The sequence below is a fragment of the Cheilinus undulatus genome, linkage group 4 (genome assembly GCF_018320785.1).
Source record: "Cheilinus undulatus linkage group 4, ASM1832078v1, whole genome shotgun sequence".
NCBI classification, from domain to species: domain Eukaryota; kingdom Metazoa; phylum Chordata; class Actinopteri; order Labriformes; family Labridae; genus Cheilinus; species Cheilinus undulatus.
This window is the reverse complement of record NC_054868.1, coordinates 1,534,939-1,548,522: the sequence shown is the minus strand read 5'-3', so window position 1 is coordinate 1,548,522 and position 13,584 is coordinate 1,534,939. Positions and strand designations below refer to the sequence as shown.

The 13,584-nt window shown below is 39.4% G+C and overlaps 1 protein-coding gene across 4 annotated transcripts in view; it reads right to left on the bottom strand.

Moving 5' to 3' along the window:
• Positions 1 to 13,584, bottom strand: part of LOC121509019 (CSC1-like protein 2) — an 85,189-nt gene that overhangs the window by 15,586 nt on the left and 56,019 nt on the right. For all 4 annotated transcript variants that reach the window (XM_041786201.1, XM_041786204.1, XM_041786202.1 and 1 more), the window contains 10 exons: positions 8,407 to 8,497; positions 8,025 to 8,062; positions 7,702 to 7,844; positions 4,861 to 4,912; positions 4,563 to 4,671; positions 3,754 to 3,824; positions 3,022 to 3,102; positions 2,815 to 2,938; positions 259 to 392; positions 11 to 148 (listed from right to left, as the gene is read on the bottom strand). In XM_041786201.1, coding sequence (XP_041642135.1) covers positions 11 to 148; positions 259 to 392; positions 2,815 to 2,938; positions 3,022 to 3,102; positions 3,754 to 3,824; positions 4,563 to 4,671; positions 4,861 to 4,912; positions 7,702 to 7,844; positions 8,025 to 8,062; positions 8,407 to 8,497 — 981 coding nt within the window. The remainder of the gene's footprint in view (positions 1 to 10; positions 149 to 258; positions 393 to 2,814; positions 2,939 to 3,021; positions 3,103 to 3,753; positions 3,825 to 4,562; positions 4,672 to 4,860; positions 4,913 to 7,701; positions 7,845 to 8,024; positions 8,063 to 8,406; positions 8,498 to 13,584) is intronic.

Sequence of the window (13,584 nt, the reverse complement as noted above, 5' to 3'; positions counted from 1 at the left end):
GTGGACGTACCATCGGACGTTCTGCGGGTCGGGCGCGTACGAAACGCTCCAGTTATGAACGTGAAGAGACTCGCTGAACTGAGAGGATCGCGGCTCCTGGCGGCAGTGACAGCCCTGAACCTGGCACGCATTAAAGTCCTTCAGGATGCTGGGGGGGTTGGGGTCAGAACAACAATAATCATTAGTATTGTCTTGACCTCACAGATACGTGAAGGAAGCATCTTTATGAGTCACAAACAGGGTCAGGTTTCATCTTACATGGCGGTCATGGCCTCGTTCTGGAAGGTGACGAAGGCCATGCCCAGCGGTTTGGTGTGGACCTTCTCCTTCTCCTTCCTGTACTCCTCCTTCAGTTTGGCCTCCCTCTTGGTGTAGAAGCTCACCGCCTCCTCCTGCACCACGAAAAGACGGCAGAATTAGCGCCAACATGCTAACAACACACACAGATAGACTGACCATATGTCACGAAAGAAAGTCAGTGTTTTCCAAAGAACTCCAGGAGAGGGAAGGCTTCCTTCAAAAGGTACCAGCCAATGAAATTGCTGCATTTTTCAAGTGTGTAGTGAAAGCGCCGACACACATCAAAACAAGTAAACAAACACCAACTGTGGCAGGAAGGAGAACTGCTAGGACGACTTTCAGTGAGACAGATGTGGCTGACGGCCAACATCAGCAAACATCCACGTGTTATCGCTTACTGGCGTGATGCACTGACATAATCAGGCTCTGAGTACCGACCTTGGAGCGAGAACCTTCTTTAAACTCAAGGCACATTTATTCTTCTGTCAAACTACCTGCCCTAACATGCCTGAAAACTTACCAACATGTCCAGATGAATCATTCTGGGTGAAAATTCATGTATTTTGGTGGTTTCGTGATACCCTAGAAGCCTTTTAGGTAAGCCCCTCCCACTGGTTTAAGCTACATGCATAAGCATTGGTACACAGCCGTATCATGCCCAGATGAACAAAAAACAAATTTACTATCTCTTAAAAATATCTACAGGAAGTGAGATAATAAGGGGTAAAGGTCAGATCTTGCCATTTTTGGGCAAATTTCCAGGTGCCGAATCTGAGGGATCTCCTCTAAGGGATTTCATCTGTTAAACTCCAGAATTTTTTTACTCATTCCAGACAAGATAGAGATCTAAAGCTATACAAAGCTTGAGTTTTTGCCATGGGGCGTGGCCACAATCAGGTGTCAAAGTTGGGGGACGAATCCTGGCATGGTGCCAAAAACAGCATTCATTAGAACTTGACTGTGCTGATGTCAGTCGTCACAAAACTTCCTAGCCATGACCACGATATCAACCTGAACACATTCGTATTCAGTATCATTCTTTGTGTCACAGCGCCACCTACTGCCAACAGGAAGTGCCTTTTCCTGGGGGGTTGTGTATTCCTGCACAGTTGGTTAAGTTGTCCTCAAAAGTGGTGTGGAATGCTGAACATCCTGGCCGTCCTGCCACTGACAGCTCGAAGGCCTGCCTCTAACCCAGTACAGTACTACTATAGTAATGCAGTAAACGCCAAAAAAGGGAAGTAGGTTCTTTTAGTGCTTTGCATGCTAGTAAAGTCATCAAAGTTCGAACTTTGACCTCAGAAATGATCTATTGCAAGTCACATTAATCAGTTTGTTTCCCACACTTACACAGTCACTGTCGCTTTAATTGTGAACTTTTAAATTTGTCTATTTCCATTGCCCTTATTTGCTTTTTTTTTTTACCATTTTTAATCCATTTTTACTGTTTTAAGCCTGCATTTGTCACTTCATTTTGACACCTTTTGCCCAGTTTTTGACTCTTTTATCCTGCTTTTTACTTTTAGCATTTTTCCCCCCCTTTTTGCCATTTTTCACCCATTTAACCTGCCCTTTTTTGCCATTAAATGCCACTCTTTGCTGCCTTTTGCCCATTTCAGTCACTTTCCACTCATTTTTTCACCATTTTTGCCACCTGTAGCTCTTTTTTTGTCACTTCTCACAAATTTTGTCACTTTCTGCCTTTTTCTGCCCCATTTTTGTCATTTTCCATCCGGTATTTGTTAACTTAAGCCGATTTTGCCCCTTTTCACCCTTTTTTGCTGTTTTTTTTTTTTTTTTTTAACATTTTGCCCCTTTAACCTACTTTTATTGCCCCTTTAATCCATTTTTGTCACTTTCACCACTTAAATTGTGGTTCTTCTAAAGGTTTTTTCAACAATTTGGCTCTTTGGTTGAGCAGGGTTGAGTAACGCTGCTCTATGGCAGACAGAAAGAAGACATCCCATGGATGAAAAGTTATTCAGGACTCTTTAGTTACTCAGAGGGTGGGGCCATAATCAGGGGCCAAAGCTGCTCTAATTTGTTTTCCAGTGTGCAAACACTAAAATGCTGATAAGCGAGCTTGTTCCTTCTGTAAATGTGCTCCAGTGTTCTTCAAAGTTTGCATAGAAGACCGCAGTCTCATACTGAACACACCTGCATATTGGTATCTCCCCATAGCGCCCTCTACTGATAACAGGAAATGACACAATGAGGCCATGTTTTCTGTCCTCCATCTCTTTCCAACATTTAAAGCTCAGGGTTTCACTTCAGTATTTCACTTCTTAGCAGATATGGGTTTAACTGAGGTATGCCTAGGTGGCAATGGCGGCCATTCCATGCTCGCCGTGACACAGGAAGTGAAATCTTATTACATCGCATTTGATAACACCTGGATCACCATGCAAGAATTTTAACCCTTTAAGGCGGAATGCAAACTCATTATGAATCTTAGATCTAAACCATCCTAACAGCGTTGTTTGAGAACAGTGTTAGCATTAGCGTTAGCATCACCTCCTCACAGCCGGCGATGGCGCAACAGCAGAGGTGTCCACAGGGTTTGGGGTTGATCATCGTTGGAACGTGTTCCTTGGCCATCAGGTCGGTGAAAAACTTCTTACTGCGCTCCGTCTTCTTCCTGTAACACAGACAGTATCTGAGTCCTTCTGATCAGCCTCTTTAATGGCCGTTTCCCAGCATGCACTGGGCGCTGTATCTCACCTCTCTGCATTCAGAGCCATCAGTTTGGCTACGTTGTAGCAGATCCGAGCCTCCAGGACTGTGCAGTTCTCATATGCTTGCCTGCAGAACGACAGATAAACCGTGTTTTACTGTTAAACATACAGGAAGAACCTTTAACGGATATTTGAAAAAAAAAAGAATAAATAAATAAAAATAAATCTAACTATAAAACATTTTGAATCTTAAAAAAACAGCAAGAATACTTCTACAGAAAAAAAACTTTTTAAACTCACAAAAAGCCACTTCTACACTGAGTTAAGTCTCTTTCACTGATGCTTCATTTCACAGTAAAAATTCTCTGTGCTGGTTCAGGCTGTTCAGGTTTGGTTGGTACAAAACACTCGCAAAAAACAGCCAATCATTTTATCCGTACTAAATCGGAAAAAAGAGGAAACGTGATCTCACTGAGAGTCCCAACGTTCTATCACACACACACTCACTGTAAAAACCTGAAAGTCAAAAATCCTCATCTAACTTAAACATTAATTATCAAAAATCTGTCAAAGATAGCAAAAAAGTGAATCCAGCATAAATAGCTGAACATTTTATCTGCTTTTTAAAGCCAACATGAAGACTGTAGGAGGAGCTGGGGTGGAGTTATGGGGCCTGGAAGTTGAGCGAGGTGACGTGTGTGTATGTGAAGGAAGGAAACCTGAACTGAGGTCTTATAACTTGAACACTTCCTGTTAAATGTGCAAACATTGAACTTACTCAAAGTGTTGCTTGATCTGAGACTCCTCTGCGTATTTCGAGATGCCATTGATGAACAAAGTGCGCTTCACCTGCAAGACACAAAACTGGGATTAAAACCAAAAGGCAAACACAAGGAGAGTCTAAGGTGCTGTTTATACCTCGAGTTAACATCTGTCTTTTGGTCATTTGGAAACCAAGTGGTAATCCTTCAGGCTTATTGGACACCTCAATAAAACCAGTCTGATGTCTGATAGTTCAGCCTGAACAGGAGGGGGTCTGGGATGTCTTATTAGGATGGATTGGTTCTGTCGACACAACATTCTCGCTCAGTGATGGCTCTTTATAGAGATCTGGATTATTTGTCCCAGCTCAGAAAAAAGAGCCGGTATCTCAGCTCCCAAACAACTCTTTATTTGCTACCAGTTTGACTTTTATGTCTTTAAATTGTAAAAAAGGAGCCTGTCCAACAGTTGTCTGTAAACAAGATGTCACCAAAGCTGATTCTACCACTTAAATTTGTATATTTCCATTGGCTTTATTTGCAATTTTTTTGCCATTTTTAATCCATTTTTACTGCTTTAAGCCCACTTTTGTCACTTCCTTTTGACACTTTTTGCCCAGTTTTTGACTCTTTTATCCCGCTTTTTACTATTAGCATTTTCCCCTCATTTTGCCACATTTCACCCATTTAACCTGCCTGCCTTTTGCCATTAAATGCCACTTTTATTCCCAAATTTTTACCACTCTTTGCTGCCTTTTGCCCATTTCAGTCACTTTCCATTCATTTTTGATATGGTTTCACCGCTGTGGTCATTGAGGTGCCCTACCAGGTCGTCCTCCTTGTAGTGCATCTTGGACGTGTGTCTCCTCATGCTGTAGACCGTCAGCAGCAGATACATGAAGGCAAACACCGTGTGAAGCCACAGCAGGTTCGTCCTGAATAAAAAAAACATGAAGGTCGATCAATGTCTAGTAAACTATAGCCTTGTCGGTAAGCAGAGGCTGAAAAACTGGCTTTAATATTCTTACTCATTTCTTATTTGTTCCAGGGACTAACTCTGTTTGTCATAACCCATCAGTCTGTACTGCTTCCTAAAAATGAAAGTAAATAAATAATGGACTCACCCAGACTTCAGGTTGGCTATCGTGGTGCGTCCAAAGCTGTAGGCATTATTTTCTAGACGGGGGAAAAATCGGACGTCAGAGAGTAATTCTGTATTAAAGATTACATAATTAAGCCTGAGCTCCACCTTCATTTAAATGTATTAACCAATAAATATTATCCAATGAGACAGAGCTTATAATGCTGCAGAACTACCAGTCCTTCTGTTTTACTTGTGGACCTTTAAAGACTTTGATTCCCTCCTGCTTCCACTGCTAAAGTTACAGTAAGAAAGTTTGAAGTTTTCTGGAGTAACACACGAATGCTGCTACCACGAAATAATCTCACTGAGACCGGGTTTAGCTAACACCACATTTACCATCAACAACCAAACACAGCTACAGAACCACAGAGCTACGGGTTTCAGACAGTCACAGATGTAGAGATTTAGACCGTCAGACCTATGGGTACTAAAATACCACAGATGTAGAGCTAGAATTTCAGGGATGTAGAGCATTAGATCCAGGGATGTAGTGTTTTAGATCCAGGGATGAAGAGCTCTAGATCCAGGGATGTAGAGCCATAGATCCAGGGATGTAGAGTCATAGATCAAGGGGTGTCGAGCCATAGATCCAGGGATGCAGAGCTCTAGATCCAGGGATGTAGAGCCACAGATCCAGGGATGTAGAGCCATAGATCCAGGGGTGTCAAGCCATAGATCCAAGGATGTAGAGCTCTAGATCCAGGGATGTAGAGCCACAGATCAGGGGGTGTCAAGCCATAGATCCAGGGATGTAGAGTTATAGATCCAGGGATGTAGAGCCATAGATTAAGAGATGTAGAGCTTTGGATCCAGGGATGTAGAGCTCTACATCCAGGGATGTAGAGCTCTAGATCCAGGGATGTAGAGCTCTAGATCCAGGGATGCAGGACTCTAGATCCAGGGATGTAGAGCTTTAAGTCCAGGGATGTAGAGCTTTAAATCCAGGGATGTAGAGCCATAGATCCAGGGATGTAGAGCTCTTGATCCAGGGATGTAGAGTCATAGATCTGGGTATAGCTACAATCCTGCAGGTCTGCTTCCTGCTGTCACTATGATGTATTACCTTCTCTTGAAGGAGGTCCGGGAGCTCCTTGGTTTAGGAATGCGTCTTTATTGAGTATTCGGACTAAAACCAACCAGACAGAAGGCGACAGTAGGGTTTCATTCATCTGATCTCTGAGCATTCTGCTCACATGATCTACATCTTAGCTCTTTCTTTTAATATATATCAAAAAAGAATGTTTGTAATGTACGGGTCTTGTTTGTCTTGTTTTACAACGCTTCAAATATTTCCACTCTGTAAAAGTCAGGACTTCAGAAGGGTTGGTTTATCAGACTTCTTAAACTGAACCATGTATTGCTGAGTGAAATTGATTGTTTTTCACGTTAAAATCAGCACTAAGAAATGCTATTTCTTTTACCCAGTTAATGGCGATCTCTATTTTGTGTTAGCATCACACTAAAAGCCTCAAATGTACATCCCTGCCCATCTCTTATGCTGGTTTCACATTAGGGAAACAAGCCCGGGTCCAAGCACCTTTGACCCTGAAGTCCAGTCAGGGATCAGTGTCAACACAAGCGTACTGTACTCAGGCTCTGTGCCAAGGTGCACCTGCAGCACCTGTAGAGGTGGTCTAATGGTGATGCATGTGGAATCAGTAGGGTTCATGTGAGATTTGGACGGAATCATGCCCCAGTTCTGGGAACTCGCCAGCGACGGCACAACTAAATGTCTCCTGGGCCTTCAAAACAGCATGCTGACATTCGGCCCTCCACATCAATTTGACAGTAAATTATAAACCTTAAGAAAACAGTCAACATCTGCCATGAAAGCACAAAAACAGAAACAATTCTCAGGTGAGTTTTTGCTACTGGTATATGGGTATTTTATTAAGTTTGAGTTAATTAAAAAATGTTTAAAAATGTTAATTTCTTTTTATTAAAAAAAATTTATTCAGTATATTATTTCATCTGTGTTTCCTTTGTTTTTGAATTTGTTAAAGATTTGTTTTTAATAAACTTTATTTTATTTTCTTATATCATTAAAAAATTGAAATTTATTTTGCAACTTCTGAATGTCTTTCATTTGTGATTTTGATTCATTTTCTTGTTTTTAATTTTTTATTTATTTTTTGTAATTTTTTGTTTCTTGTGTGATTATTATTAATTCATAGCTTTTTGATTTCACTAAATTTGAAATTTATGCATTGAATTCTTAATTTCTTTTATTTTTGTTTTATTTGTTTAAAATTTTATTTTACTCAAACCTTTGTTATGCTATTATTTCTTTTTTAAATATTTATTGATTTAAATTTCTTTGAAATTGTTTTTCCATTGAATTTTTTTTCTAGTTTGATTTTATTCAAATATTTGAAATTTATCAATCCTTATTTTTGTTAATTTTAATTTTCATATCATTTATAATTTTATGTTACCTTCATTTATTTAATTTTTCTATAATTTAATTTATCTATTTATTATTTTATTCTTTACCAATTTTCTTTTCTTTATTTTTCTATTTAGTTCATCCTTTCTTCTTTTTGGCAGATGCACTTGTAAGAATATGCAAGTAAAAAGCCAAGTAAGTATTATGTTCACTGCACTGAAAAAGCAGCTTGAAGCTGATTTGATTCTGAGTATATCTCATCAAACAAAAGATTTTTATTTACACTTGAACGTTGGTAGAATATTAGTTATTATTTTCTATAATATTATATTATTCTATAATATAAGAATATTACAGGGGTTAAATTGAGAATATCCAGTTATCTGTAAGACTGTGGTCCTTTGGCACTGACAATGAAAATGATGACGTTCTCACCCAGCAGGTCTCCAGAGAAGTTGACAGGCAGGACGATGCCGACAGAGAGGACGCCAACGACGACCAGCAGGCCGATGATGTGACGCTGGAAGGACAGATAGTGAACGGCGTCCTCACCACACTTCTCCCTGATCTCCTCATCCCTGCAGGAGGAGGAAGAGGAAGAGGAGGAGGATCACATTAGAGTTTAGATTCATTTCAGATGTTTTGTACACAGACAGTTCATATGCTGACTCAACACTCCTCACCACTGGATGGCACCAAACACAAACAAATGATTTCTACTGTTAAAGCTTCACATGTTCAGAGTGCCTGATACTCACTTTATTCTAAAGATCGCCGTCAGCCACGAGCAGAAGCCCTACAGGAAGAACACAAGACCATCATCAACAAGAGACATGTGGGACACATGCACTGATCAGGAAGACAGAGAAGAAGACAAAGAGGAAGAAGACACAAAGATAAACACTATGAAGAAGAAGATTAAGACGAAAATAAAGACAAGAAGATGATTAGGGAGAAGAAAAAGACTATGCAGACAAAGATGAAGAAGTCGAGGAAGCACACTAAGACGAGGACAAAGAAAGAAGAGGATGAAGATGAAGAAGACGAGAAAGAAGAGGATGAAGACGGCAAGAAAGAGGAGGATGAAGATAAAGACGTAGAAGACAAAAAGACAAGGAAGAAAATCATTTGAGCCCTTACGTTGTCTCTCTGTTCGAAGTCGACCGAGCTCGACACCGAAGTCAGACGCTCGTAGCGGTCCGGTGTCTCCGAGTGCATCGCCGAGGCAACGCTGTGGAGGCAAACAGGAAGTAGTCATCTGACTGTTGGCATGTTACCATTCTAACCTCTGACCAGAGCCAATCACAGAGGAGCTAACAGGAAACACAAACAGGAAACAGCTGCTTTCATTAAAAACAAACCTGGTTAGAGTCTCTACGACCACAAACTGAACTCTGATCTGAACACCTGGCCAGGTGTTCCAGATGTGGGCGTGCTAGCTGTTTGGGCATTTTGTGGAGTTAGCTAACGAGCTAGCTAGCACGTCACAGGGTTAAAACCACAAACAAACACATGACCTGGGTTACCTTTTGACCGGCTCATAGTTATCTCGGTCTCGTCTTCGGCTGAGTTTACATCAGAATGAAGAGAAATGTGTGTTAGCATCATGGCTGTTAGCATTCTATCTGTTAGCATCAGATCAGTTAGCACTAACATCTGTTAGCATCACATTAGCCAACAGAGTCATTTAGAGATGCTCAGTAGAAACAAGTCCTGTCAGTATCGGTGCTGTATGGAGGGTGATTAGTGCCACACCATTAACTTCTTATTGCAATCAACCACACTGGGGCATTTATTTATTTATTTCTCTCTCTCTGTCAACAAAGAGCAGCAGTGATCAATTATTAATCATTTAGTCCGTTAACAGGAGGGGTTGATAACGGATTAATTGTTAAAGGTATTTTTCAGACAGGGTGGTTTTATGTCAGAGACTTAGGCCTGTATCCGAGAACACCTGATCCCAAAGTCCGGTTCATTTGTTCCATGAGAACACAAGCATGCCCAACTCAGACACCGAGCATAAATCGACTTAAAGAGGTGGTCTTTAGGGGCAATTTCACATTAGTTAACAAGCCTGAACACAACTGTACCCTTCCAACCACTGGTCTGATACAACAGGTGGTGGTAGAAGCAAATCAGTCAGAAAGATGAAAGATCTTTCCAACATTCCATCCATCAAACTAGCATTCCATCCATCAAACTAGCATTCCATCCATCAAAGTAACATTCCATCAATCAAAGTAACATTCCATCCATCAAAGTAACATTCCATCCATCAAACTAGCATTCCATCCATCAAAGTAACATTCCATCCATCAAAGTAACATTCCATCCATCAAACTAACATTCCATCCATCAAACTAACATTCCATCCAGCAAACTAACATTCCATCCAGCAAACTAGCATTCCATCCATCAAAGTAACATTCCATCCATCAAAGTAACATTCCATCCATCAAACTAACATTTTATCCAGCAAACTAACATTCCATCCATCAAAGTAACATTCCATCCATCAAAGTAACATTCCATCCATCAAAGTAATATTCCATCCATCAAAGTAACATTCCATCCATCAAAGTAACATTCCATCCATCAAACTAACATTCCATCCATCAAACTAACATTCCATCCATCAAAGTAACATTCCATCCATCATAGTAATGTTCCATCCATCAAAGTAACATTCCATCCATCAAACCAACATTCTAACCTTGAAATCAACATTCCATCATTCAATACAACATTCCATCCTTCAAACCAACATTCCATCCATCAAAGTAACATTCCATCCATCAAACCAACATTCCATCCATCAAAGTAACATTCCATCAATCAAACCAACATTCTAACCTTCAAATCAACATTCCATCATTCAATACAACATTCCACCCTTCAAACCAACATTCCATCCATCAAAGTAACATTCCATCCATCAAACCAACATTCTAACCTTCAAATCAACATTCCATCATTCAATACAACATTCCACCCTTCAAACCAACATTCCATCCATCAAAGTAACATTCCATCCATCAAAGTAACATTCCATCCATCAAAGTAACATTCCATCCATCAAAGTAACATTCCATCCATCAAACCAACATTCTAACCTTCAAATCAACATTCCATCATTCAATACAACATTCCACCCTTCAAACCAACATTCCATCCATCAAAGTAACATTTTATCCATCAAACTAAAATTCCATCCATCAAAGTAACATTCCATCCATCAAAGTAACATTCCATCCATCAAAGTAACATTCCATCCATCAAACTAACATTCCATCCAGCAAAGTAGCATTCAATCCATCAAACTAACATTCCATCCATCAAAGTAACATTCCATCCAGCAAACTAGCATTCCATCCATCAAAGTAACATTCCATCCATCAAACTAACATTCCATCCATCAAAGTAACATTCCATCATTCAATACAACATTCCACCCTTCAAACCAACATTCCATCCATCAAACTAACATTCCATCCATCAAAGTAACATTCCATCCATCAAAGTAACATTCCATCCATCAAAGTAACATTCCATCCATCAAACCAACATTCCATCCATCAAAGTAACATTCCATCCATCAAACCAACATTCTAACCTTCAAATCAACATTCCATCATTCAATACAACATTCCACCCTTAAAACCAACATTCCATCCATCAAAGTAACATTCTATCCATCAAACTAACATTCCATCCATCAAAGTAACATTCCATCCATCAAAGTAACATTCCATCCATCAAACTAACATCCCATCCATCAAACTAACATCCCATCCATCAAACTAGCATTTCATCCATCAAAGTAACATTCCATCCAGCAAACTAACATTCCATCCATCAAACTAGCATTCCATCCATCAAACTAGCATTCCAATGATCAAAGTAACATTCCATCCATCAAACTAACATTCCATCCAGCAAACTAGCATTCCATCCATCAAAGTAAGATTCCATCCATCAAACTAAAATTCCATCCATCAAACTAGCATTCCATCCATCAAACTAGCATTCCATTCATCAAACTAACATTCCATCCATCTAACTACATTCTATCCATCAAAGTAATATTCCATCCATCAAAGTAACATTCCATCCATCAAAGTAACATTCCATCCATCAAACTAACATTCCATCCATCAAACTAACATTCCATCCATCAAAGTAACATTCCATCCATCAAAGTAACATTCCATCCATCAAACTAGCATTCATCCATCAAAGTAACATTCCATCCAGCAAAGTAACATTCCATCCATCAAACTAACATTCCATCCATTAAAGTAACATTCCATCCATCAAACTAGCATTCCATCCATCAAAGTAACATTCCATCCATCAAAGTAACATTCCATCCAGCAAAGTAACATTCCATCCATCAAACTAGCATTCCATCCATCAAAGTAACATTCCATCCATCAAAGTAACATTCCATCCATCAAAGTAACATTCCATCCATCAAACTAACATTCCATCCATCAAAGTAACATTCCATCCATCAAACTAGCATTCCATCCATCAAACTAGCATTCCTTCCATCAAACTAGCATTCCATCTATCAAACTAACATTCCATCCATCAAACTAACATTCCATCATTCAAACTAACATTCCATCCTTCAAACCAACATTCCATCCTTCAAACCAACATTCCATCCATCAAACCAACATTCTAACCTCCAAACCAACATTCCATCCATCAAACTAACATTCCATCCATCAAACTAACATTCCATCTATCAAACCAGCATTCCATCCATCAAAGTAACATTCCATCCATCAAACTAACATTCCATCCATCAAACTAACATTCCATCTATCAAACTAGCATTCCATCCATCAAACCAACATTCTAACCTTCAAATCAACATTCCATCCATCAAACTTACATTCCATCCAGCAAACTAGCATTCCATCCATCAAACTAGCATTCCTTCCATCAAACTAGCATTCCATCCATCAAACTAACATTCCATCCATCAAAGTAACATTCCATCCAGCAAACTAACATTCCATCCATCAAAGTAACATTCCATCCATCAAACTAACATTCCATCCATCAAACTACATTCCATCCATCAAACTAACATTCCATCCATCAAACTACATTCCATCCATCAAACTAACATTCCATTCATCAAACTAACATTCCATCCATCAAACTACATTCCATCCATCAAACTAACATTCCATCCATCAAACTAGCATTCCATTCACCAAATTAACATTCCATCCATCAAACTAACATTCCATCCATCAAAGTAACATTCCATCCATCAAACTACATTCAATCCATTAGACTAACATTCCATCCATCAAACTAGCATTCCATTCATCAAATTAACATTCCATCCATCAAAGTAACATTCCATCCATCAAACTAACTTTCCATCCATCAAACATTCCATTCTTTTAACCAACATTCCATCCATCAAAGTAACATTCCATCCATCAAAGTAACATTCCATCCATCAAACTACATTCAATCCATTAGACTAACTTTTCATCCATCAAACATTCCATTCTTTAAACCAACATTCCATCCATCAAACTATATTCCATCCATCAAAGTAACATTCCATCCATCAAACTAACATTCCATTCTTTAAACCAACATCCCAGCCATCAAACTAACATTCCATCCATCAAACCAACATTCTAACCTTCAAATCAGCATTCCATCCTTCAATACAACATTCCACCCTTCAAACCAACATTCCATCCTTCAAACCAACATTCCATTCATCAAACCAACATTCTTTCCTCCAAACCAACATTCCACCCATCAAACCAACATTCCATCCTTCAAACCAACTCTGGTCACGCTTTCACCTGCTGTATCAGACAGTGCGCAGGCACAGAATCTTGTTACTGATGTGAACCAGACCAGTTCCATACAGACCAATTCTTTGAGTGTTAATGTGTTCTGTTGATTTGATAAATTAAATGGGACAGCAGATTCAAACACATTTTTAACGACAGAATGGCAAAGGAATAGACATTGGACTGAAAATATAATCACAACCTTTATTTAAGTCTTTAGTGGAAATGCTGGGGTTATACTGTACTCAGATTTTCCAGTTCTTATAAATGACTGCTAAATCTGGTGTATAAAACTCACTTTCAATGCCTTCTTCATTGAAAAGTTGACTTTTTAAAATACCAAACCACCCAAATATCTCTGCGTTTGGTCATAAATCAAACAACATAAATCTTAGAATGACCCAAAAACAAGAGCATCCAATGTGGCACCAACAGCCCCCCATACAGGACACCTGGACAAACATGAGCTGGAATGAAGAAG